Source organism: Dreissena polymorpha, chromosome 2 (assembly GCF_020536995.1).
Source record: "Dreissena polymorpha isolate Duluth1 chromosome 2, UMN_Dpol_1.0, whole genome shotgun sequence".
Classification (NCBI taxonomy): domain Eukaryota; kingdom Metazoa; phylum Mollusca; class Bivalvia; order Myida; family Dreissenidae; genus Dreissena; species Dreissena polymorpha.
Window position 1 is genome coordinate 150,852,917 of NC_068356.1, and position 27,711 is coordinate 150,880,627.

A 27,711-nucleotide genomic window follows, 5' to 3' on the forward strand; every position below is an offset into this window, starting at 1 on the left:
TTTAAATTTTCTTCGTGTAGTAGAGAGCGTTCGGCGTCGCCATTTTTTATAGTGACGTTGCTGGGCAGAGCTTTTACTATTTACGCCGGTTTCACCGGTTACACAACACTTTAAAATCGATTAAAACAAACAAACATCGGTAACGCGAGTCGACAGTTTTTCGCGAATTCGGAATTAAAAACGAGGTTATGAGACTTATATTTCTGTTCCGAAATGGCCGTTTTTGACAGTTTTGAGCACAAAAAGTCCGTTTTTCACGATTTAAAACGGCCGTTTTTGTAAATATTCACGGCCATGTCAGGTTTGTGAATTGGCCGTGTCAAAATTGTGAAATGTCCGTCCACGGCCAATCGCAAAGAAGGAAAAAAAGCCCTGCAGGCTCTTATGTTCACAATTACAATTCAAAATACAACTCGCTGTCAAACAATACATGCTAAGTTCCAACGCATCACGACTGGCAATGCACTAAATAAACAAGGGCTGTTTGTAAAACATGCATGCCCCCCATATATGGGCTGTCAGTTGTAATGGCATCCATTGTGTGAATACGTTTTTTGGCACTGTGACCTTGACCTTTGACCTAGTGACCTGAAAATCAATAGGGTTCATCTGCGAGTCATGATCAATGTACCTTTGAATTTTCATGATCCTAGGCGTAAGCGGTCTTGAGTTATCAAGAAACCATTTTCCTAAGTTGAGTCACCGTGACGTTGACCTTTGACCTTGTGACCTGAAAATCAATAGGGGTCATCTGTGAGTCATGATCAATGTACCTATGAAGTTTTATGATCCTAGGCCTAAGCGTTCTTGAGTTATCATCCGGAAACAATCTGATGGACGGACGGACCGACGGACGGACCGACCGACCGACATGTGCAAAACAATATACCCCTCTTCTTCGAAGGGGGGCATAATAAATATCCGATCCTGTTTGCTCAATAAAATGCTGGTCATCATGTTCTGTCAAATGTTAGAATATCTTATTGAGAATCCATTATATACTTGTATTTTAAAGGCTGTTTCCAATTCCAGGATACGGGCCTTATCAAATTCCCTTATGCTACACGTGATCCCATGTTTCATCTTATGTATTTCAGCGTGTCACAAAAATAAAAAATAAAGGATTTCACTATATTTAGGAGGAAAGATTTGGATTGCACTGCGTTCGTGTAATATGACGTGCAATATGACGTTATGTGTGTACTATAAATGGGATGCAGGTGCGGTACCCGCGTACGTTCAAATACTTTGCTAAAAGTTTGACCAGCCTGTAAATGCCTTAGTGTACATCAATGTGTTTTTTTTTATCTATTACGTACGAACAATAAACACAATGTTAGTTTTTTTCAAATCTTATTGGTCAGGGAGAAATAAATTAAGCAAAAAACAAAAATGCAAGAATTATATACACGTGCGTAAAGGTGCATCAACATCCGCACATGGTTCAAAAGTATCACAGCGTCATGGATTAACATTTTTAATAAATCGGATATTGTATGTAGTAAATTATCTCAAACAACACTACATAAAAGTTGATATCTTAAGCCGTTGTTTGAGATTTATTAAAGTTTTCTGATTTTATTTTTTTTGCATAACATGAAACGCACAAAACGATTTTGATTATATTTTATATATAACGCCTATACTTTGTATGTTTTCAATATATGATGATTGAATGACAAATTGCTTAATTTGAAAGAAAGCTACCCATTTACGGCATATCGTACTTTGGACAGAAACATTTTCAGTTATAAGGAAGTATTGACTGTTTTCTGTAATGAGATTCTTGCTTGTTGTTACAAACACGCGATAAAAAAAGGTTTTTGTAGTCGCAGGAAAGACATAATTTCCTAACATGACTCTTAACATGGTTTTCTAACAAGACCCTTAACATCGTTTTCTAACATGACCCTTAACATTGTTTCCTAACATTTTCCTTAAAATTGTTTCCTAAGATGACACTAAATATTGTTTCCTAACATGACCCTAATAACATTGTTTCCAAACATTGTAACCCTTAACACAGTTTCCTAACATGACCCTTAACATTGTTTCCTAACATGACAATTAATATTGTTTCCTTAAACAAGACGCTTAACATTATTTCCTTAAACATGACAATTAACATTGTTTCCTAACATGACCCTTAACATCGTTTCCTAACATGACAATTAACATTGTTTCCTCACATTTACCTTAAAATTGTTTCCTAACATGACGCTAAATATTGTTTCCTAACATAAACCTTAACATTGTTTCCTAACATGACCCTTAAAACTGTTTCCTAACATGACCATTAACATTGTTTTCTAACATGACCCTTAATATTGTTTCTTTACATGACCCTTAGCACTGTTCCTAACATGACTTTTAACATTGTTACATAACATGACGCATAATATTATTTTCTAACATGACCCTTACCATCGTATCCTTACATCACCCTTAACGTTGTTTCTTAACGTGCCCCTTAACATTGTTTTCTAACATGACTTTTAACATTGTTTCCTAACATGACCCTTAACATTGTTTCCTAACATGCCCCTTAACATTGTTTTCTAACATGACCCATAACATTGTTTCCTAAAATGACTCTAAACATTGTTTCCTAACATGACCCTTAACATTGTTTCCAAACATGACAATTAATATTGTTTCATAACATGATTCTTTACATTGTTTCCTAACATGACCTTAATACTGTTCCCTAACATGACCCTTACCATAGTTTTCTGACATGACCCTTAACATCATTTCCTTACATGACTCTTAACATTATTTCTCATATGACCCTTAAAATTGTTTCCTAACATGACCCTTGACATTGTTTCCTTACATGACAATTAACATTGTTTGCTAACTTGACCCTTAACATATTGTTTCCTTAAATGATGCATAATATTGTTTCCTCACATGATTCTTAACATTTTTTCCTAACATGACCAAAATATTGTTTCCTAAGCATAACCCTAACATTGTTTTCTAACATGACCCTTAACATAGTTTTCTAACATGACCTTTAACATCGTTCCCTAACATGACCCTTAACATTGTCTTCTAACATGACCCTTAACATCGTTTCCTAAAATGACAATTAACATTGTTTTCTGACATGACTCTTAACATTGTTTCCTTAAATGACGCTTAATTTTGTTTCCTCACATGATTCTTTAAATTTTTCCTAAAATGACCTTAATATTGTTTCCTAACATGACCTTTTACATTGTTTACTAATATGACTCTTAACACTGTTTCCTTACATGACAATTAACATTGTTTCCTAACATGACGCCTAACATTATTTCCTACAGGGCCCTTGCTACACTTTGGGGCATTGGGGTCAGGGCCCTTAGAGGGGGGAATTTCGCGTCGTTTTGGGCAAAAAGGGGAATTTTAGAAGATCTTTTCACCAACCATTCAACACTTAAAATTACTATGTTCTAATGCAATTTACATAAATATACATTTAATCAAAGGTTAAAGTGATATTATGGGCATTTTTCACTGGTGAATTGAGCTGAAGAGAATTAACAGGTCAAAAAAGTTAGTTAAAATGTGGTTACTGACCAATTATCTGCAACTCATCTTGCTACCAGTTGTTTATAAAAGTATATTTTATATTCGATATTTTACATGACTGGTGAGTCCTGTAAGCTGAAATGATCCGTCAAACAAAATTGTGTCTTTGTGTCGTATGAACGAATCTGCACTAAAACTAAATTTAGTATCACATTGTACATGCATGATCAGTTGTAAGGTACGGTTGATATTCAAATGCATTATTTTTCTCTTTCCGGGATATTGTTTTAGTATGTTGATGCTGCATTACCAAATATAAGTGTATATGAAGTGAAAACACCAAAAATTTTCAACTGTTGCGATAGACACCTATAAACTGTAAGATGCCCATAATATCACTTTAATAGCACGATTGAACAAAAAAAAAAGTTGGGGGGGGGGAGGGGGGAATTTTAAGCTGAAGTAGGGGAAAAAAGTACACTATTTTAAGGGGGGAATAGGGCCGAATTTCGGCCCCAAAAACGTCCAAACGAGGGCCCTGTCCTAAGATGACTCTTAAAATTGTTTTCTAACATGACCCTTTAACATCGTTTCCTAACATGACCCATAACATTGTTTCCTAACATGACGCTTAACATTATTTTCTAAGATGACGCTAAATATTGTTTTCTTACATGACCCTTAACATCGCTTCCTAACATGACCCTTAACATTGTTTCCTAACATTACCCTTACAATTGTTTCCTGACATGAAGCTAAATATTGTTTCCTAACATAACCCTTAACACTGTTTCCTAACATGACAATTAACATTGTTTCCTAACATGACGCTTATCATTATTTCCTAACTCTTAACATGACTCTTAACATTGTTTTCAAACATGACCCTTAACATTGTTTTCTAACACGACCCTTAACATTGTTTCCTAACATGACGCTTATCATTATTTCCTAACTCTTAACATGACTCTTAACATTGTTTTCAAACATGACCCTTAACATTGTTTTCTAACACGACCCGTAACATTGTTTCCTAACATTACCCTTATGTGTTTCCTAACATGACAATTAACATTGTTTCCTAACTCTTAACATGACTCTTAACATTGTTTTCAAACATGACCCTTAACATTGTTTTCTAACATGACCCTTAACATTGTTTCCTTACATTACCCCTATGAATGTTTCCTAACATGACGCTAAATATTGTTTCCTAACATAACCCTTAACATTGTTTCCTAACATGACCTTTAACACTGTTTCTTAACATGATCCTTAACATTGTTTTCTAACATGACCCTTAACATTGTTTCCTAACATGACTCTTAACATTGTTTCCTAACATGACTCTTAACATTGTTTCCAAACATGACAATTAATATTGTTTCCTAACATGATTCTTAACATTTGTTTCCTAGCATGACCTTTATATTGTTTCCTAACATGATTCTTAACATTGTTTCCTAACATGACCTTAATACTGTTCCCTAAAATGACCCTTAACATTGTTTTCTAACATGACCCTTAACATTGTTTCCTTACATTACCCCTATGAATGTTTCCTAACATGACGCTAAATATTGTTTCCTAACATAACCCTTAACATTGTTTCCTAACATGACCCTTAACACTGTTTCTTAACATGATCCTTAACATTGTTTTCTAACATGACCCTTAATATTGTTTCCTAACATGACTCTTAACATTGTTTCCTAACATGACTCTTAACATTGTTTCCAAACATGACAATTAATATTGTTTCCTAACATGATTCTTAACATTTGTTTCCTAACATGACCTTTATATTGTTTCCTTACATGATTCTTAACATTGTTTCCTAACATGACCTTAATACTGTTCCCTAAAATGACCCTTAACATTGTTTTCTAACATGACCCTTAACATTATTTCCGAACATGACTCTTAACATTGTTTCCTAACATAACTCTTAACATTGTTTACTAGCATGACTTTTTACATTGTTTCCTTACATGACTCTAAATATTGTTTCATAACATGATCCTTAACATTGTTTCCTAACATGACCCTTAACATTGCTTTCTAACTAAACAACTAAAAAGAAAATAAAATAAAAAAAATGATAAAAAATATGAAGTTGCTATGTAGTGTATCAGGGTTGCCACCAACCTGATGAAATAAAATTCCCTGACTTTTCACTAACTTTTCCCTGACCAAATCTTGGTTTTCACTGAATAATTTCGGGACATATTCAGCCTCCTCCTCCCGATACAGCTGACCAAATCCACCCATTTAATGCTTCTTTTATTCTTTAACATATAATATTTAACAACTAACAAAGCAGTACTACTTGTACACTAATCTATGCATGATGCAAGGTTATATAGTAAAAAATCAATAGGGGTCATCAGCAAGTCATGATAAATGTACCTATGAAGTTTCTTGATCCTAGGTCTAATTAAGTATTCTTGAGTTATCACCCGGAAACCATTTTACAGTTTCGAGTCATTGTGACCTTGACCTTTGACCTAGTGACCTGAAAATAAATAGGGGTCATCTGCCAGTCGTGATCAATGTACCTATTAAGTTTCATGATTATAGGCAGGGTTTTTTTTTGCCCGATTTTATAGCTGAAATTCGGCTATATTCCCAATCGCAAAAAGTATACTTTTTTCTTAACCAAATTTTCAATTTTCTAAGTATAAAAAGGGCAAATAATTATGTCAAAATGCACGCCAAAGTTATCTAACTTTGCCTGCCCAGTCCCCTCATGATAGTAAGTAAGTGTACCAAGTTTGAATGCAAAAGCTTTGATACTTTATGAGAAAAATGGACCTAAACACAAAACTTAACCAGACGCCGACGCCAAGGTGATGACAATAGCTCATAACTTTTTTTTCAAATGACCTTGACCTTTGACCTAGTGACCTGAAAATCAATAGGGGTCATCTGCAAGTCATGATAAATGTACCTATGAAGTTTCATGATCCTAGGCATAAGTGTTCTTGAGTTATCATCTGGAAACCATTTTACTATTTTGGGTCACCGTGACCTTTGACCTAGTGACCTGAAAATCAATAGGGGTCATCTGCGAGTCATGATCAATGTACCTATGAAGTTTCATGATCCTAGGCATAAGCGTTCTTGAGTTATCATACGGAAACCATTTTACTATTTCGGGTCACCTTGACCTTTGACCTAGTGACCTGAAAATCAATAGGGGTCATCTGCGAGTCATGATCAATGTACCTATGAAGTTTCATGATCCTAGGCATAAGCGTTCTTGAGTTATCATCCAGTAACCATTTTACTATTTTGGATCACCGTGCCCTTGACCTTTGACCTAGTGACCTCAGAATCAATAGGGGTCATCTGCGAGTCATGTTCAATGTACCTATGAAGTTTCATGATTCTAGGCGTAAGCGTTCTTGAGTTATCATCCGGAAACCATCTGGTGGACGGACCGACCGACCGACCTAACGACAGACCGACCGACATGAGCAAAACAATATACCCCCTCTTCTCCGAAGGGGGGCATAAAAACATTGCCAGCCAGCGCCTATGGGCTATCCCAGGAATGCTTTCTACACATGCAGATCATCATGTGATAAAAAGGGTTAAAAGTTTGTGAGACATGTTCTCCAGATGAAATCAAGAAGATGAATTATATCTCCTATAAGTTTGAGTTACTTTTTCGGCTGATGGTGCGTTTGTGAAAGTTTAATTAGTAAAATATATTCAAAGCATACAATTCCTATGCTCCTACACTAATTGAATTTGACAGATGGCAAATCAATGTCAAGTCATTAATTTCCATTTCTACTTTTGATGATGCATTTTTGTAATGATAATTGTACAAAGTTCATTAATAACCAAGGACCTACATTTCAGTACATTTCAAATTTTATTCAAATAAAGACCCCAAATATTAGGTTTAAAGGGACTGTCAACCGCAATTGACGCAAAAAGAAAAGTTTTTAAATATCTTTTTTTTTTTACAATAATTAGTTTAACTTGATTAGAATATCACGACTGGTATATTACATTACTTGAAAAAAGTTCATAATTTCAGTATATTCGGTAATAAAATTTCGCGATGTGAAAGTACATCACGAAAATAGGTGACATAACGCTATACACACTATAAATAACACAAGTAGATTGATCATTTTATATATAAAATATATAAAATTCACTACGCATGCACAATTTGTATTCCTGGGTTTACCACATGGCAATGATGATCAATCTACTTGCGTTATTTATAGTTAACTGATAGTTACTTTGTAGACATACCCAGTAAAATTTATTACCGAATATACAGAAAATGTGAAAACTTCCCTTTAAGTGACCTTTGCTCTTATGGTTACATAATTTTAATTGCAAAGTGACTTTAAATTTCCTTTTGGCTATACATTGTATAGCTATGAAAAAGGTAAATAATTAAAAAGTTTTATATCATTTGAAGTTTTGAGTAATTTCTTTTGTTTGCTTTCAGAATTCAATGGACAAGTTCGAGGCCCATACAAGATGTACGAGGTTGATGAAACGGCCCCAGTACCGAAACGGACAAGAGTGCAGCACAATTCAGAGCCCCAGCTAAAACACGGCCGACTTGAAGAGGATGGTCATACTGAGCAAGTTTGCTATGATGTATATATACAGATCAGCTGTTACAATCAACAATGAGGAGATAACTGCTTCATCTCACTGTGATCGGGATAAATACATGGCTGTTCTATCGTATCTGAACAAGATGAAACTTTCTGCTTCGGCATCTGAAAATTTGATACGCTTGTTAAAACTGTTGGTCCATGACAAAGACTTTGAAAATGTATCTGCCACACACATACGGAACATATTTAGCGATGTGCAACGAGTGACTATTGACTATTGTGGAAAGTGTGGGGTGTTGTTTTCATCACATGTTTATGTTTGTGAGACAGAGGGTTGGAAAGAATTAAGATACATTGGACCATTGAGCAAGCAACACCTGAAACAAAGAAAATGCTATTTTTCTTTTGTTCCAATCGCCCAGCAGCTTGAGGAAATTTTGAAGCGTGACAGGGTACTGCAAAATCTTGGTCATAGCATAACACTGACTATGAACACCGATAGTGTACCATTGTACAACTCATCCTTTGTAAGTTTGTGGCCTGTCCTTTTCATAATAAACAACTTGCCACCAACAGAGAGATTTCTCACACAGAATTTACTGATATGGGGATTGTGGCAAGGGTGCGGTAAGCCCTGTTTCAAGACTTATTTAAAGCCACTTGTCGAGGAACTTAATGTCTTGTTTACTGACGAGATTCAAGTAAACAATGTCTCCATTAAGATCACCCTAACATGCTGTACCATGGATCTGCAGGCTAAAGCCCAGGTAATGGAGATGGTGCAGCGTATTGGAGAACATGGATGCGTCATGTGTGAAGACCCGGGACGAATGTACAAGTAGGGAAAAGGACACTGCCAGGGCTTTCCTTTGAATGACTCTCCTCTAGCTCTGAGGTCTACTGACACTGTTATGTCTAATGCTGAGGAGGCTTTAAATACAAATTTGAGTGTCAAAGGCATAAAGAGTGTGTCAGTGCTCTTCAGCATACAATACCTGGACCCTATCGTTGCTTGCGTACCCGACTATATGCACGGCGTTTTACTTGGAACCACAAAGAAACTTCTTTCATTGTGGTTGAGCAAAGGCAGTTCCAAGGAAGCCTACTACCTTGGCAACGAAGAAAAAGAAATAGACAGGAGGCTTTTACAGATGAAGCCAGTGGACTCCATCACTCGCCTGCCAAGAAGGTTGGAAGGAAACCTATCCCACTGGAAAGCCTCAGAATTCCAACACTGGCTTCTATTCTACAGTATTCCCTGTCTTAATGGGCTTCTGAAGAAAGAGTACATGGACAACTTGGGCTTTTTGGTAGATGGAATATAATCTCCTTTTGGTTGATGTCATCACTGAAGATGACCTGCAACGAGCTGAAATGTCTCTGGCCAAATTCCAGCTTTCATTCCAGATGCTGTATGGCCCCCAAAATTGTGGACTTAATGTTCATAACATTGGCTGCCATCTTGTCCAGTATGTGCGTCACCACGGGCCACTCTCAGCTTGGTCGTGTTTTGGTTTTGAGGATATAAATGGATTCTTGATCATATCTTCCCATGGCACAGATGTAAGCATACAGCTACTTTCAACTCTGTTTGCAAGAAAGCAGCTGTGTAGAGGGGAGGAAAACATCCAGTAAGCCGATTTGAAGACATTCACAATGGACATGCTGACTACTGGGAGACGCATTAAGTCACTTACCCAGTGCAGTAACAGGCAAGCTGCATGAAGTGACTGATGACTTTACATCGAGACATGTGATGGAGGTCCTTAACCCTTTGCATGCTGGGAAATTTGTCGTCTGCTAAAATGTCGTCTGCTTAATTTCTAAAATTAGCATTTTCTTCGATTTTTTTTCAAAGAATACTATCAGAATAGCAAACATTCTGTGGCGTCTCATCTGGATCCAAACTGTTTGCAAAGGCCTTCACAACTCGGTTCCCGCACTGTAAGGGTTAACCTCACAATTAAACCAACCCTCTGCTCTGCATCCAGAATATGTCTACTGAGTGGACAGGTAATTACATCTAGGAATTACATAAAACAACACTACGCTATCCTCTCAACAAAAGGCGAACTTGGAATTGTAAATTACTACCTTCATGAAAGCCACACTGACTGGTGTCTGGCACACATAAACAGACTTGAAGTTGTTGGTTTTATTAATCCACATGTCCTTCATCTACTGCATGTGAGAGAAACAAGTGTCCAGGAACTCATCCCTGTCGATGAAATCATGGAGCAGGTGCTTCTGCTAGATGGCAACAAGGACACTGTGTGTGTCAGCGGACTGCCCAACTTCCATGGACTGTGTGGATGATGGGCAAACATGTATTTTGTTGATGTAACTGTTATTGTTTGTTATTTGATAAAGGAGTCAACAGAATGATTAAGAACAAGAAAGTTATGAGTAGAGTAAGGAAAAAAGCATACAGTTGTCTTTTTATGAGTATTATTATTTATAATTGATATTTATAAATCAAAATTTAGAGCATAATAAAATAATAAGTTTGTATTGTTTCCCCTCTTTTGTGTGTTTTACTTAGTACATCTGTTTTCTAAATGGTACCATATTATTTAATTTCCTAGAAGCATATATATCCCAAAAGATCATCTATAAAAATACTTTCGCATAGATGGTCGACTTTGGGGTGTGATTAATACTGTTATTTGTATATTTATGTAGAGATTATATTACATTAAGACCTTATAGATTTTGAAGTATTCAATTTTCACTAAGCAAGCCTTTCCCCATACATGTTGATCAGCTATAGTTTTGTTTCCGTATAGGTGGTCAACAATGGGATAATACTTTAACAATACTTAACCCCTATTAAGTTGTACATAGATGGATGTATTATTTTATATCACATACTTTTAACATTATCAGCAATTCCCTTGGCTGATTTTTCTGAAATCATTTAAATACTAATGAATATATAATACAACCATTAAGTTAGATTTATGCGATTATGTGTCCTGACTTCACATTAATAACTGTTTCTACTTGAAAAAAAACTTCCAAGTGTTGAATGTCTTAAAAAAAATATTTCATACATTGTTTGAAATCATATGTTTTCACTGAATACAAAGTACAAAATAATGTAATAATTGTTGCAATTTGTAAACTATGCTTGACATTATGTGGTTATGTATTAACATTCTCACAAAAACATGCTTATTTCTTGTTTATGTAAATTAATTGATCTTTTTCCAAATTATGTATATTTTGTATTTGCTTCATGCTGTTATTGTATGTTTGTAAATGACAATGAGCTTTACATTCTTAAGTCTGAATAAACTGTTCTGTACCGGTCATAAAGTAACTAGTAAACTCTAAATAGATATTTAGACAAGAGTCCATTATTTCCATTAAATTATTTTGAGCATAGGTGACAGTATTTAAATATTTATATTTGATACGGCATGTCTCCTTTCATATTTTGAAACAAGGGCTGTTTGTAAAACATGCATGCCCCCATACAGGCTGTCAATTGTAGTGGCATCCATTGTGTGAATACGTTTTTGTCACTGTGACCTTAACATTTGACCTAGTGACCTCAAAATCAATAGGGGCCATCTGCCAGTCATGATCAATGTACCAATGAAGTTTCATGATGACCTAGGCGTAAGCGTTCTTGAGTTATCATCCGGAAACCATTAATTATTCCATTCAAGTATTTTCAAATGCGTATAATTAAATTTGTAATCCGAAAACAATTGCCAAGTTTTATTGTTCAAGGAAGCATGCAGAAATTTAGACCCCCATGTACAAAATGACGTCATTTTCCTTGTGGACAGCATGGGCTTTAATAGTAGTGCATCTGGACAAACTGAGGGATATTTACCTCTAAATTAAAAGCAAGTTGTTTACACTGTATCTTACGTGCAAAGATTGTTGAGATAGGTCAGTATTGAATTGTGACATTTACAGTTATAATTGCATACACCTTCATGTGTGGTGTGTTTCGGCAGTTCAAAGCATATTCAAGAGGGAATGGTAACACCCTAAATGACCTGTGATGTTTGGCAAGTGGTGTTATTGTTTATCGCAGTACACAGGTGTTAAAGTGATGTACAAACAATCTGGTCAAAACTGGATTATGAATGTCGGACTAAACAGAACATTTAAGTGGGTGAAAATAGGGTAAAATACTAGCTTGAAACTGATTTTATCTCCGCAAATTCTCAGATTAAAACATGTTATATGGGGATTATGCTCATCAGAGTTTTAGGAGCCATAGCCAATTTGCGATATATTGGAAAACGCGATACAAAGAACCGCGATATATTGGAGTCAATTTTCAACTATAAATCAGTAAAACAAAAAAAAATCTGAGGGGGGAAAAAATCAGTTTTGGGGGGAAAAATATACTTTTCAGGCGGGGGATTTGATAGACTGAGGGCCCTGCACTGTGACCTTGACCTTTGACCTAGTGACCTGAAAATCTATAGGGGTCATCTGCCAGTCATGATCAATATACCTATAAAGTTTCATGATCCTAGGCGTAAGTATTGTTGAGTTATCATCCGGAAACCATTTTACTATTTCGAGTCACTGTGACCTTGACCTTTGACCTAGTGACCTGAATATCTCTATGGGTCATCTGCCAGTCATGATCAATGTACCTATGAAGTTTCATGAACCTAGGCGTAAGCGTAAAAGTTAGAAAGAAGTGTCTTATGCGTATTTTATCTCAATTTTAATTCAATTACATCTAACAAAGTATTATATGATTTTGTTCTTTTAATTTGAATGATTATAAACAGTTATATCAAATTTAGTATTTCCCTAATCAGTGGACTTTTTGTGTTGAAAAAAAAGGCTCATGAATTTATTTTCCCAATTTCATGAAAATGCCGATAAAATTCCCAATTCCAAAGCCATGGGCTATCTTCCCAAAAAGTAGAAAAAACCCTGATCTGGTGGGGACGGAGACCCCACCACACCAGTACATAATATAATCTGCAAATGTGGTCCTAAACTGCATCCAAGAACGAGTCACTGTGACCTTGACCTTTGACCTACTGACCTCAAAATCAATAGGGGTCATCTGCAAGTCATGATCAATGTACCTATGAAGTTTCATGATCCTAGGTGTAAGCGTTCTTGAGTTATCATCCGGAAACCATCTGGTGGGGACTGAGACCCCACCACACCAGTACATAATATAATCTGCAAATGTGGCCCTAAACTGCATCCAAGAACGAGTCACTGTGACCTTGACCTTTGACCTAGTGACCTCAAAATCAATAGGGGTCATCTGCCAGTCATGATCAATGTACCTATGAAGTTTCATGATGACCTAGGCGTAAGCGTTCTTGAGTTATCATCCGGAAACCATCTGGTGGACGGACATTCGGACATATGGACGGACGACCCAGATGTGCAAAACAATATACCCCCTCTTCTTCGAAGGGGGGCATAATAATTAGTTCTATGTTGATGATGTTACACCTTTCTGCCGATTATTGTTTGAAATTAAAAGTGATAATTATGTTGTTTGTTACCCACAAACTATGCTATTGTAAAGCAATATGTCAACCAAATTGTATATTTATTACATATTTTTCTAGGTTATTGGTTTTCATTTTCTGCAATCTAACGATATGCAGATTTTATTTAGAGTGCAAAACACGTTCAATTTTTCGGACAGTCGTTTTCGAATACATTATTTTTCGTTGATTATAATTTTGAAGTTCTTTATAGAAGAAATAGAATGACAAATACACCTGCAGTGATACGGACGATGTTGTTTATACTATTTTGAATTGTATTCACCTGAAATTAAAATTGGAAAGACTAAAACAAAGAACAATTAGTAAGGGCTCTGGGTGGGGTGGAGGGGGGGGGGGGGCTCTGCCCTTTATTCCTGTTGGGTTCCTGCAGCTTTGGATCTAAGACCCCCAGCCTAATATTCAGGATTTCAAATTTGGGACAATCAAAACCAATGTTAAATGCACATGTATTAAATAACATATGTTTGTACCAGGGATCATATTTTCCCGCAACATCAATCGGTCCGGTTATGAATGGGGAAAAGTATCCGAAAATGTATATCCGAAATCATGACAAATTACATTAAAGGTGAACTGTCGATTTTATAACGAAAATTGCATTTTTATAAATATGTATATTCTAAAACAAGTGGAATCATCAAGAGCTATGGCAAAAAATATTGCGATACTAAAAAACGATGTTTTTGTTTTCCGTAAACCGCCCGGGTATTTCCGCCACCTATTTTGGTTGTGACGTCACCGGCACTCAACGCGCATGACTCGGATACACGTCCATTGTTATTACGAATCGAAGCGTGAACACTTCGCGCTAAATGTCAAATTTGACACTCAATAGATCTATCACGTTAGCAAAATACAATTCTTTTACACAAGTTTTATTGAAATCGTGTGCTTTCTCTGTATTTTTTGCATGACAATCGTTATTCGATATGGTTCAGTGTGTTGCTTTCGGGTGCAAAGAACGTGAGGAAAATGGAAAGAATGTTTTTTTCCGTTTTGCGAAGGATGATGTTACTTGTAAGAAATGGATAAAGGCTGTCAATTCCAGGAGAGTAATCGATGGGAGACTGGTTGATTTCAAACCGAGTAAGGCATCTAGATTGTGCTTGAAACATTTTGACGACAGTTGTTTTTTTTCATCCTCCAAGTGTTATGGCTAGTGTTGGAATGGAGTTAAAGGGGCCTTTTCACAGATTTTGGCATTTTTTAACTTATTCATTAAATGCTTTATATCGATAAATGTAAACATTGGATCGTAAAAGCTCCAGTATAAAATCAAGAATAAAATTTAAAAAAGGAAAAGAACATTGCCCGGACCAGGTTTCGAACCAGTGACCCCTAGAGTCCTGCCGGAGTCCTGAAGTAAAAACACTTCAGCCTACTGAGCTATTCCGCCAAGTACACATGCATGACGTATTTTATACCTTATATAAGCAATCTTCGTAGTTTCACAAAATTTAACGACAAAAACAGAACTCTCCAAATTATTCAATCGTTTCGCGTTGCAACGCTTTATAATTTTTAGGTTTTAAAATCGTCAAAAGATGCATATAATGGCTATATTAGACCATGGTAAATGTTCAGTATTACTGTTTCCTCACAAATATCATAACTAAAACGAAAATTTGCGAATCTGAAACAACTTTTTTCAATTTTGTCAATTTACCAAAGCGTGAAAAGATCCCTTTAAAGCTCAAGCTCAAAGCTGGTGCAATTCCAACGATATTTCCGGAAACAGAGGCATACAAAGCTTCAAAGAAAGCTCCTCTAAATCCCAACGACCTTGGACCAGGGAAGCACAACCGAGCGAAGTATGGCGCCTATTCTGAAAGGAACCGGTAATTATGTTTCTAATGACTAATCTATGCTTGTTTATTTTGATATTCACAGTGCTAAATAATTTTAGTCTGATTAGTCAGCATATTATTACAAATGATTTCAAGACATTTGTATAAAAAAATGCGTTGACATCTGGTTAGAAAAATAATGCACAATAGTCTCTGATGCAAGTTTATTTCAAATACTGGTCAGGCTAATACAAAGGAGAGGAAGCTGTACTGTAGAAATATTGTTTGACCTATAGACTACAGTATTCTCACACATTGTTTTGTCAAACATTTGAATCCGCAAACAAATTATAAGTATTTCTTCACAATATTAACCATGCATTATATTTAAATAAATTATATTAAATCAATAACATAAAGGTGGTCTTATAGGCGCAGTGGTTGATATGTGTCCTTCTCAGCTAGGTGACCTGAGCTCAAGGCCATTTCCTGTATATTGTTGAGTAATGTCAGAGCTGTTGATGGTCAACATACAGGATGGATTAGGTTTTTCTGGATAGTGAGCTTTCCACTCAGAACACATCCGCAAAAAATGGAAATCCTTCTGTACCAAGTAGCTGGAAAATGCTGCTGATATGATAATTCCAATTTCATCCACACTTTAATTCCAATTTCATCCACACTTTAACTCTTTGCATGCTGGGAAATTTGTCGTCTGCTAAAATGTTGTCTGCTATATTTCTAAAATTAGCATTTTCTTCGATTTTTTTCAAAGAATATTATCAAAACAGCAAACAGTTTGGATCCTGATGAGACGCCACATTCTGTGGCGTCTCATCTGGATCCAAACTGTTTGCACAGGCCTTCAAAATTCGGTATCCGGAGAAGTGCCCCCCCGGAGAACTGCCCCCCGGAGAACTGCCCCCTTATTTTAAAGGTGGCGGAGAGGTGCCCCCCCATCAAATCGGTAGGGGCGGAGAACTGCCCCCCTGTCAGAATTTAGTAGGCGGATATCTGCCCCCCCATCAAATCTGTAGGGGCGGAGAACTGCCCCCCGGTGTCATATTAGTTATTAGTTACGTAGTGAAAACAATACTTACGGGTAATTTTACGTTATCGCCGTACACATTTTATCCGGTAACAATTTAATCTCATTGCAAGTATATTACCATTTATCGAACTGAATAACACAAATTGTCTAGAGGCATATGATAATACTGTTTAAGGCCCTTGGTACGCATCTGCACCACTCACTATACATGAATGCCTTGTAAAAGTCGTGTTTTAATAAGAGCGCGAAACATAGTCGAGATCCACACAGGAAACGCGTGCGTGTTAATACTGGCAATGTGTTGCAACTAAATATAGACGTGCAACTCGGTACTTATGGAGGAAAAGTTACATCGGAATTAATTCACAGTATAAAGATAGTACTGACCCATGGAAAAAAACGTAAATTGACACATAAAAAAGTAAATTAATAGGCAAGGCAAAGGCAATAATTTAGCCGACTTGAAGAAAAAAGTGAAGTGAAGTTGAATTTATAAGCAATTTATTTATGTTGTTTAGTTAATTCATGTTCATGTGACATACAAAATAACATACATAAATACACACATTACATGCATACATACATTCACAGTTACAATCATACATACATACATTCAGACATACATTAAAAAATATATACATGCTTACATAAACGTTCAAAACATACATTCATACATACATACATAAATACACACATTACATGCATACATACATTCACAGTTACAATCATGCATACATACATTCAGACATACATTAAAAAATATATACATGCTTACATAAACGTTCAAAACATACATTCATACATACATACATTCATACACACATTACATGCATACATACATTCACAGTTACAATCATGCATACATACATTCAGACATACATTAAAAAATATATACATGCTTACATAAACGTTCAAAACATACATTCATACATACATACATACATTCATACACACATACATATATACATTCACAGTTACAATCATACATACATTCAAACATATATGCATTCTTACATAAACAATACACTCAAACACTACTTCAATCGCACAAGTCCGCCGACAACGTTCAAAAACTGACTCACACTCTTCTCACCACTCGCCACCTGCTCGCACAAAGTCTTCAGACGCCGCTGGTATCGCTCTGTTGACTTCTTCTTCGGCTTAATTGAAGGCTCACCGTTGCGCACGCGATACACCTCAGTCTCCACCATAGCGGCGTCTTTCATGAAGCAGTCAACTACAGTCCACAGAGACGGATGCTGGTGCCCAACCAAAACTTGGAACGCATTGTTCCAAGCCTCGCACAGGTTGTTGGTCCTAGCTTCGTCACTGACTGTTGCAGCGTGTACGTTCCAGATATCTAGCTGGAAACGGGGCGGCGTTCTCCTGAAGCGCATCATGCCGTCAGCTGTCCTCACGGACCTGCATAGAACACAAACAACATATAAGTTAAGATTAAGTTCTTAGTCAGATATTGCCAATGCATCGAACAAAATAAGGAGCTAGAATATATAGTAACTGACTTGTGTTTTTCAATTTGTGTAAGGCTTTAAATCGACCGCTATAGCTATTAAAAAACATTATCTTACCGAAATCCGCCGCTCACGTAGGTAGTGTCGAAGTAGTCGACGATCCCAGTCAGCGCTGCAGGGGCCGTGTCCTTTAAGATGGCCATGCCTTCTAGCACCTTATCCGTCGGTAGCAACGCCAGACCGTCGAGTCGTCCGCAGAACTGTCTTATTTCTTCATCCTCTCTGTATAGGACCTGCAGGCCGTCCCCCTGTATACGACGCCAGGTACTCTGCGTCAGGTGGTAGAAGCAGCCCTGAAAAACACATTTACAAATATGGGCAATCGTTACGTAAGATCTGTTTGATCATTGTAAAAATTACATTGCTTTTATGTCGTTAGTTTTTTTTCCTGGTATATACATTTACGTGTTTACTTAATTATTTTTAATGCATCTTAATGAAGCTTACCTGTATCTGGATATCGTTCGCCATAACCTGACGAACAGCATTATGGATGGCCACCTCGAAGTCGCACACGACCTTGGACGGAGTTGGACGGATGTCCCTAGTCAGACACGTAGAGAACGTTCCGTCCATGAACCACGTTGTCGCCGACTCAAGAAGTCCCAACCCAGCCTCAGAGGCAAACACCAGCATCCTACTACGCGTGGACTCGTTATCGTAGATCAGTTTGGTCCTGTAGGCCTCCGGGAATGGAATTGGTATGTCCTCGAGTTTCTCAGGGTTCTTCGGTGTCTGCCCTGCCTTCTTAGCACGCATATGTCTCTTTATGGTCTCGGTAGTACCCGCTGCTACTCGGACCTGGAAATAAAGTAGAAATGTATTTTATAAGTATGTTTTACTCCGACTTTGCAAAAAATGACATTAACCGCACGAAAGTTTGTGTATTTACACTTGTGGCGGCAAATTAATTCCTCATAGTTATTATATAGGTATGTTTTACGTTGCATTTTATACATATTACGGCAACAGTTTGCATTTTGAGCAGATCATGTCGACATGCCAATCAAACAAAATCGGTAACAGTTGCTTTAATTAGCAGCTAATTAGGCAGACAGAGAACTTGTTACCATTAGCGATCTTTTAATCTTTTAATTGGTAGACCGGACCGACCTTAATTGTTAAGAACTTGTTAGCTTTGAATAAAGCCGCATACGGGTTTATTATATTGAACCGTCCAAATCCGTAATTGGCGAAAACAAACAAATAAATTATTGTTTTCAGCTTGCATAAGGATGGATTAAATTGCATGCTAATTTTTTGTTTTTATTACGGGGAAAATATCAAATAATTCTGCCGCGAAAACTTTTTATTAGCAAAATGTTATTTGTTTTTCTTTGTTCACATTGACGAAAATCACGTGATTATCAAGATGGCGACGTCCAGGCCGAGGCAGGTATTTTTGCCGTTTTATAACTATTATTACTTGTACAACTTTATATTACTTTTGAAATTTCACTCAATTTCCATACATAATAGCAAGAAAGTTACTGGCGTTATTGTCATTATAATACTCGCTTTATATATCGCTGCGAAATTTCTTTAATTAGGGGGCACTTCTCCGGGTCCTCAATTCTGACAGGGGGGCAGTTCTCCGCCCCTTATTAATCAGCAGGGGGGCAGTTCTCCGCCCTATAAAAAAAAGTGAGGGGGCAGTTCTCCGCCCAGTGAAAAATCTTTGGGGGGGCAGTTCTCCGGGGGGGCACTTCTCCTAGAGCCTCAAAATTCGGTTCCTGCACTGAAAGTTAAGAGTTAAAAGTCTAGTCAGTTTATAAGGAATGCTGGGGCACACATGGGTTCGATCATGTACAGCCTTATGCTCAGTATGGATATGCCTAATTATTTTACCTTTTAATATATATTTTTCAAAATTTTCTTATATTTGTATGCATGTATGAATCAATGGCTTAGTGACAAACAATTAATTAAAACACTTCTCTTATTAATAAGGAAAAATAGGTTAATCAGTGGAACAGCTTTAAAACTGACAAAAACATTCCATTTGATAAATAAATAAGACTAGCTAACTCACCAAAAATATTCAAAGTATAAAAATAATATTGGGCTTATTTTAATTACATTTCCATAAGATAAGAAAGTATGAGAGAATCAAAGTGCTGGTAAAACAATAATTATGTAAACTTTCTTATACTGATATATTGAACAAAATAAAAAAAGTACTGTCTATTACACAGATGATTAAAAGACATTGTAAAAGTAAATTTGAATACTGTAGTATTAATAAAAATATTAATAGTATTTACTAACACCATTCAGCATGCTGTATTGAATTATTTAGATAAAAATGTAAATTGAGAAGGGTTTTGTGCATGGACTGTAATTATTTGTACAATTTATTATTTCTTAAACAATGAACAGCTTGGCATTTCTCTGAAATAATATTCTCTAGATTCAATTAAATATAACAAAGCACATGATTGCTTTCTTAGTTTCTTAAGTTTCAAGAATGTCCATGGTTACCAGTCAAATTGACACCAGTTACCAGTGTTGTGTATTAATCCATACAGAACTGTGTCATGGAGTTTATGGCTATTTGGTTGTTGAATAGCGCCTTATCTTTGGATATATCACAAGATTATGGTAGAACACAGTATGGTTTCAAGATAAAAGATTATTCCTAGCCCAATTAAATCAACAAACAATCATAAAATGTATTACTATCAGACCAGTGCCCTTGCTTAGCTAACCAAGGGGTGCAGTTCCAAGTCCCACCCAAGGTCTCACTATACCCTACACCATGCTCTTGTGTGGATTTTATCATATGATTATAAAGGAAGTTGTATTTATCAATAAATTAATATAAATGTTCAAACTGAAACTAGTTTCATTTATAATAGAAATTGTGTTTTCAATTAACAATCATTTTATTAGAAATATTTACTTAGTAATTATAATGAAACACATGCTTTTATATTAAAATTATGCAAATGAGATAATATGGCTTTGTGCACTGAAGAGCTCTTTTAAGAATTAGCACCCTTCAATTTCAAAATCCAAAAAGGAAACTGATCAGACTATCCCCACTACCACTCAAAGGCTAATGATTGCAATATATTTGTCAGGTTCTGAGAAAACTAGGCATAATGCCTGTGCGTAAAGTGTCGTCCCATATTAGCAGTCCGCACAGGCTAATTAGGGACAACACTTTCCGTCTTAACAAGATTTTCAGTAAGAAGGGACTTCCTTTAAACAAAAAATACCATTCCAGCGGAAAGTGTCATCCCTGATTAGTCTGTGCGGACTGCACAGGCTAATCTGGGACAACACTTAACGCACCTGCATTATGCCCAGTTTCTCAGAGTGCGACACATATTATTTCAAAGTTCAATAGCATAGTTTGGCTTATATTAAGTGATATAAACATTTGTGTCATTCTGTCATTATTCTGTGTGAATTTATAAAAAGTAACATGACAATTATTTGTAGGACCCATATTCATCATGTGTGGAAGAGCCAGATGTCTGTGAAGAAATGTCTTGTGAACAGTCGCCTGTTCGGATCAGTGATCCTGAATCACATTTTGATAATGTGTATTCGCAGTCATCACAGACATCTGAGGTTCGTAATAATGTCAATTAATAATTAGTTTGTTTAACAATCTCCAAACAATGTCAATTATTAATAAGGGTGTTTAATTATTTCCAAACAGCCTGTTTTTTTATGTGATAGGAGTTACATATTTACATTGGCTTGAAAAAAAATCCTCAATTCTTGTGATATAGTTTGTATTCTTTATTTTCTGTTTCTATACATGGGGAAACTTTCTATTTTTTTATGCTCCCAAAGGGTTGCATATAGTTTTTTAACTGTCCATCAGTTCGTCCGTCTGTCAGTCCGTCCAAAAACTTTAAAATTGGTCATAACTTTAGCAATATTGAAGATAGCAACTTGATAATTGGCAAGCATGTGTATCTTACGGAGCTGCACAATTTGAGTGGTGAAAGGTCAAGGCTATCCTTCAAGGTCAAATGTCAAATATATGCTTCAAAGTGGCGCAGCAGGGAGCATTGTGTTTTTCTGAAAAATTCAAAATGTTCATCATTTCAGACGGTTGTATTTCGACCAACAGAACATAAGGGATTCACTGTCAAACCACAGGGAAAGAACTCTCCTATCCTAAGTACAAGGCTGGACACCATGTGGTTAAAGCAGTTAAAGAGAATTGCACTTATGGTAATGTATTCATAATGAATTTTATTGTATAAATAATAACCACAGATAGCAATATTGAATTATCTTGTTGAAGAATTTTTTTTTGCACATAAAAAAAATACATTACAGCTTACAGAAATCACCTGAACTTGTCCAATATGTTGAAACAAAATTTAGAAATTATGATTCTAAAATCTGGTGATTATTCTCAATGTAAAACAACATTAAATGTATTTGCATGTTGAACTTGTTGAGTTTTTAGAATAATCTTGATACAAGTCTCTTTTTCTGAACAGATATTGAAATTATTTAAAATATCAAAATAAATACATGAGTTTACATGCAATCTTTTATCAAAATGTTTGGTTTCTTAAAGCAATAGATTTCTGTAGTACATGGTTGACGACAACAATACAAAAAACATTCATTGTTTATTATTCTCTAATAAGAAGGAACAATTTATCAATAATTATAGTTTATTTTAATATAACTTTCAGACTATGTTGATGAACTAATGGCAGAGCTGCTTAGGATGAAAGAGGAGTACAAGAGCGATGCCAATGCAAGGGCTGCCTCTGGCAACATTCTGTTTTCACCGCCACCCGTCTTCATCTGCAAACAGAATCCTGAAAACAGAGGCTGTGCAGAACCATCGTTCGCGATTTAATTAGCGAACAGGGATGGAAATTAGTGGTTGCCCGTTTTGTTGTATAGTTATCTATTACTTTTAAAGAAAGTATTGGTTACACATGACACTACATGTACATAGTACTGGGCGCGTTGAGGCTTACGATGGGAAACCAAAAAACTATAGATGGTTGTCCATGTGGGCAACCAACTGTAAAACGTTAGTTTCCATCCCTGGCGAAGCAAATCAAATGTATGAGTCGGACGGAAATCTCTGGCTGCCACAGCGCATGACGGAAGAGGTCGTCGATCCTTCTTGCTCTGACGGTGCCAAATCCAACGAGCCAGTCTTCTATATGCAATGTATCTGTATACTCTGAAGTTATAAATGTATAAGGATACCATTATGATAAATATTAGTATGTTTAGTAAAACAAAGGTACTTTTCAACTTGACAATTACACAAGCCATGCTGTGGCAGATTCTTACTTAAGTTTACAGTTTAACAAACTTATTCAGCTTGAATATAATATTATATAATATATATTTTACTGAAAATATGTCAGAAATCAGATTTTGTAAGCAACTTCACATCATGTTGTAGCAGGTTGTTATTCTAGTGTACTTTTTAAAAAATTAAACAGCTTGTATTTATATTTTTATTTCAAATGTTGAAAAATAATAAGGAACTGGCATTTGTAAGAAACCAAAAATCATTGTGTAGCAAATTGATACTTCATTTTACAATTAGATAACCCAGTCATCTTGTATACACGCGTATTTTAATGTTGATTAAAATTGTTGTCTTTTTGTTATTTATCCACCGCCAGAGGCGGAAGGATATTGTTTTGGCGTTGTCCGTCCGTCCGGCTGTCCGTCCGTACTGCACTTTTGTGTCCGGAGCCATATCTTGGAAGTGCTTTGGCGGATTTCATTGAAACTTGGTATGAGTATATATATGCATAAGAGGATGATGCACGCCAAATGGCATTGTATACCATCTGTTAAAAACAGAGTTATGGCTCTTTGTATCTTGAAAAAATGCTTTTTACTGTATGCACTTTTGTGTCCGGAGCCATATCTTGGAAGTGCTTTGGCAGATTTCATTGAAACTTGGTACGAGTATATATCCCCCGCCAGAGGCGGAGGGATATTGTTTGGCGTTGTCCGGCTGTCCGTCCGGCTGCCCGTCTGTCCGTTACTTTTGTGTCCGGAGCCATATCTTGGAAGTGCTTTTGCGGATTTCATTGAAACTTGGTATGAGTACATATATTGATAATAGGTTAATGCACGCCAAATGGCATTGTACACCATCTGATAATAACAGAGTTATGGCCCTTTGTATCTTCAAAAAAATGCTTTTTTAGTGTCAAATATAACACTTTTGTGTCCAGAAGTATATAGGCGGGGGATATCAATTCAACGAATTTGCTTGTTTTATTATTTGTATCAAAACATATTTACAGTATGAAATACAAATGACAAGTTCACACAAAACATTGTGTTATTTAATGTCTACAGTGTATTTTCTTTACAAACAATCTGTCCTGGTTTCATAAACATTTTTAATAATTAATGACAACTTACTCATGTATTGGTTATTCATCACCGATGGCACCATTTACATCAAGGAACTCATAAAACGAAACTTCAATGACATCTGGATGTAGACAGTTAGCTTTGAAGCCAGTGTGCTCAGTTATGCACTTTACCCCTGCCTCGTCCATCCTTTCCATCAGCTCTGGGTATTCTGTGCAGCATTTGCACTCAATCTGCACACGATATGGTGTGCAACATGAACATGCACACCTGAAAATAAAAGAAATACGTCGAATTGCAATACAAACATTCCTTCCTAATCAGAACAGGTTCAAGTATCCGTTCTAATTACAATAATTAGACCATACAACCTAGTCATATTCAACAAGCTTGTACTGTAGAATAACAATCAAAGAATTTATTTTTTTTTTGCCGACACCTGCATGTAACAAAATTATATATTTACCAATCCGTATTCCCAACACGATGGTCGTCTTGGGCATCGGCAAAATTTTCCTCGCTGTCCGAGTCAGAATCAGAAAAAATCTGATTGACTGTCACTCAATTCTGGCTCATACATATACGGTTGAACGGAAAACTCATCGTAATCGCTATCATCTTCCATTTTTCAACAATTTTTTAACTAAAGTTGCAAGATATAATACATCCGAATCCATTTATTATGCCGGCTCGTAATTGAGTCGTTATTGAGTGCCTGTTACGTCACTTCCGGTTTGAATGAAAATGGCGAGAACATCGGAATGTGTGAAAAATCCGACTTTGTTCTATTCGTTCTCGCTAATAACACCGTATTTGAAATGAAGTGAGGAGCGAAATAGTTTAGATATGCACTAAATTCGATAAATAAAGGTGTTTTACGGGTTTTTAAAACCGCGGCAGGTGAACTTTAATATATATATATATATATACCATTGATTTTGCCATTCATGAAGGTGGTATAATACATGTACAAGTTAAATTCCCTTGAGTATTTTTTTTAAACGGAACGAGTTTTCTCAACTGGTTTAATCATTTGGTATTTCATTGTTGTTTCGTGTGCTGTTTTATCAGACTTTTTTGTCGTTGTCAATATTATTAATCTGTGTAAGTTTATACCGATGTTTTAAATGGTTGTCGACTCGATAATAGCTTACAAACATGTACTGAACCAAACAAATGTCTGTGCGTAGGTTGGCTACTGACAACAAACCAAATAATTAAGAAATAATTTGTTGTCAAATAACCCACAGCCGATAGTTTAGATGCGTAGGGATTTAATCACGAGAGCGAAGCATTTGAAACCACTCATCTAATTTTCCGGTCGTGAGTTATTCAACAACAAAGTATAAAGTAAACGAATTATTTCGATTCTAACACGGTTTTACTAAAGATTTATTCAATGTATATTATTTTTCTTGCGTACTATTTTATGTGAAGTTCCGCCCATTAAAATAACTTTCGGCTGTTCTGTCGATCAGATCCGCGACTTTCATTCATAATTATATTACCTGATTATTACGCTAGTGGAAAATGTATCGGCATGTTTTGTTTAGTTACAGCGCGTGCATTCAGACGCGTCTTTTCGGATGCGTCTTTAATCCGCTGTTCACAAGTGATTCTTGGTCTGACGTGCAATAAACCGGTCCTGACCGGTTTAGAGACTGCAGCGAATGGTTTATTACACCTAATCGAGATAAGAATGTCATTAGGGTGTGTTAGCATGTACACTGTTTAATCGATTTCATGACACGGGAATTTTAATAGCAAACAGAATCGGACCGACTGTTTGGGATTTTCAATCGGTCTTTCATGACCCCAATCGGTCTAGGACCGACAAAACCGAAAAAAATATGATCCCTGGTTTGTACTTCGACAAGTACTTTAATCATTATTTCTATATTGAAAACTGCATGTTATGTTATGATATGTGATATGCCCTTGTTGTCATTAAAAGAATATATTAACAAGTTAATAGTATATATTATTATTTCAAAACCAGTTTTCGTGCGCCGAAAAAACGAAAACTGATTGGCTCAAAGAAATTGTGGGCCAGTGCTATAGCCCTGATTTGGAATCAAACAATGATAAATTTTAAATACAGAATAAAAGTTAACCTTGTTTTGCACATTTTTTTATTAAACCAACAAAAAGTTAACCATAACAGGTTATTTAAGTTCACAAAATACATTTATCATTGATATATTTCCCATTTTTTAAATGTCCGGAGTGTAAGATTTTGTTCAAGTTTGAATTTCGGACAATATATATTATTAGAGATAAACATTCTGACAAAGTTTTATATGAATCACTTAAAAATACTGTTTCTTTTCTTTAATATTGGCATGATACCTAGCATTCGACCGAGGTCTATAACAATGATATTGTAGATAAGATGAAGAACTTTCTTACCAACATTTAAAAAATTCAAATGAAAAATGATACCTCTAGAATGATAGACATGAGTATTTTTTAAGGATTTGACCTAGTGACCAAGATTTTACTTTACTATCATGACCCACTTTCAAATTTGGCCTAGATTATAAAGTTGAACATGCAGTAAAAGGTAAATTCAATATATGACATGAACATTTGTTTACCAAGTGTTTCTAATACTAATGTCTATGATATTTTGAATCACTGAGTTTTTAATGGCAAAATTTGACCTAGATATTCTGCATATAATTCTGACCAAGTGTTATGAAGATCACTACTATTCACTAGAAACTGTGACCTCAGCACATTGTTCAAGTGTTTCTATGATTTGACCTTGTTACATAGTTTCACCCACACAATCATGTAGCTTCACTTTGTAGTATAAACAGTGATTTACCCTCTTGCATTTATTTATAGGCTCACAAGCAGTTGATGTACATCACCATAATAATTTGTGAGCATGTCTTTAAATAAATCTAATGGAATAAGCAAACTCTAGACATCATATAAGTATCATCTTTAGGGCATTTGAATAACATGACTTATTATTGTATGACAACATTTGTAAAAACTTTTTTGTTGGGTAAGGAGGCAGTGATTTTTTTTCCAAAATTACAGCCTCTTACAGGCTCTGCGGTTTCCCAATTGAAAAAGTAAAAAAGGCTGTTTCCCAATTGCAAAATGTAACACTTTTTCTCACAAATTTGACCAAAATTTCCCCAAAATATCCCAAATTAGTATATTAATAATGTAATTTATAATGGTCTATCACGCTTTTTTCAAAAAGGCACAGGCTATAAAATATAGCGAGTATAAATGCTAGAATGCTTTTCCTAGACCACCAATCACAACAGTTTTACAGGTCCTTATGTTTTCAATTTTAATCCAAAATTGTTTGTTGCATTGTGAATGACAATTGAAAAAGTTTCATTTTGACTT

The 27,711-nt window shown here is 35.8% G+C and overlaps 2 protein-coding genes and 2 long non-coding RNA genes across 4 annotated transcripts in view; 1 reads left to right on the forward strand and 3 right to left on the reverse strand.

The window, feature by feature from the left end:
* Positions 1-27,711, reverse strand: part of LOC127869442 (uncharacterized) — a 152,302-nt gene that overhangs the window by 116,894 nt on the left and 7,697 nt on the right. The gene's annotated exons all lie outside the window — the stretch shown is intronic.
* LOC127869444 (uncharacterized) lies at positions 14,168-22,795 on the forward strand. Its single transcript, XR_008044565.1, has 4 exons — positions 14,168-15,468; positions 21,448-21,579; positions 22,069-22,194; positions 22,671-22,795. It is a non-coding gene; the product is annotated as an uncharacterized LOC127869444 (long non-coding RNA).
* On the reverse strand, positions 17,041-18,795 carry LOC127869440 (uncharacterized). Its single transcript, XM_052412020.1, has 3 exons — positions 18,448-18,795; positions 18,058-18,293; positions 17,041-17,890 (listed from the first exon to the last, which is right to left on the reverse strand). The coding sequence occupies exons 1-3, from the start codon at positions 18,757-18,759 to the stop codon at positions 17,503-17,505; spliced, it is 936 nt and encodes a 311-aa protein (XP_052267980.1). The 5' UTR covers positions 18,760-18,795; the 3' UTR covers positions 17,041-17,502.
* LOC127869446 (uncharacterized) lies at positions 22,545-25,046 on the reverse strand. The gene is made up of 3 exons (XR_008044567.1): positions 24,806-25,046; positions 24,388-24,609; positions 22,545-23,176 (listed from the first exon to the last, which is right to left on the reverse strand). It is a non-coding gene; the product is annotated as an uncharacterized LOC127869446 (long non-coding RNA).

Excerpts from the sequence above, each read along its gene's own strand:
- LOC127869440 (XM_052412020.1), bottom strand. The coding sequence starts at position 18,759 with ATGCGTGCTAAGAAGGCAGGGCAGACACCGAAGAACCCTGAGAAACTC. Across the intron at positions 18,294-18,447 it reads CGAACGATATCCAGATACAG|GGCTGCTTCTACCACCTGAC; the intron begins GTAAGCTTCATT and ends TGTGTTTTTCAG. Across the intron at positions 17,891-18,057 it reads TACGTGAGCGGCGGATTTCG|GTCCGTGAGGACAGCTGACG; the intron begins GTAAGATAATGT and ends TGTTCTATGCAG.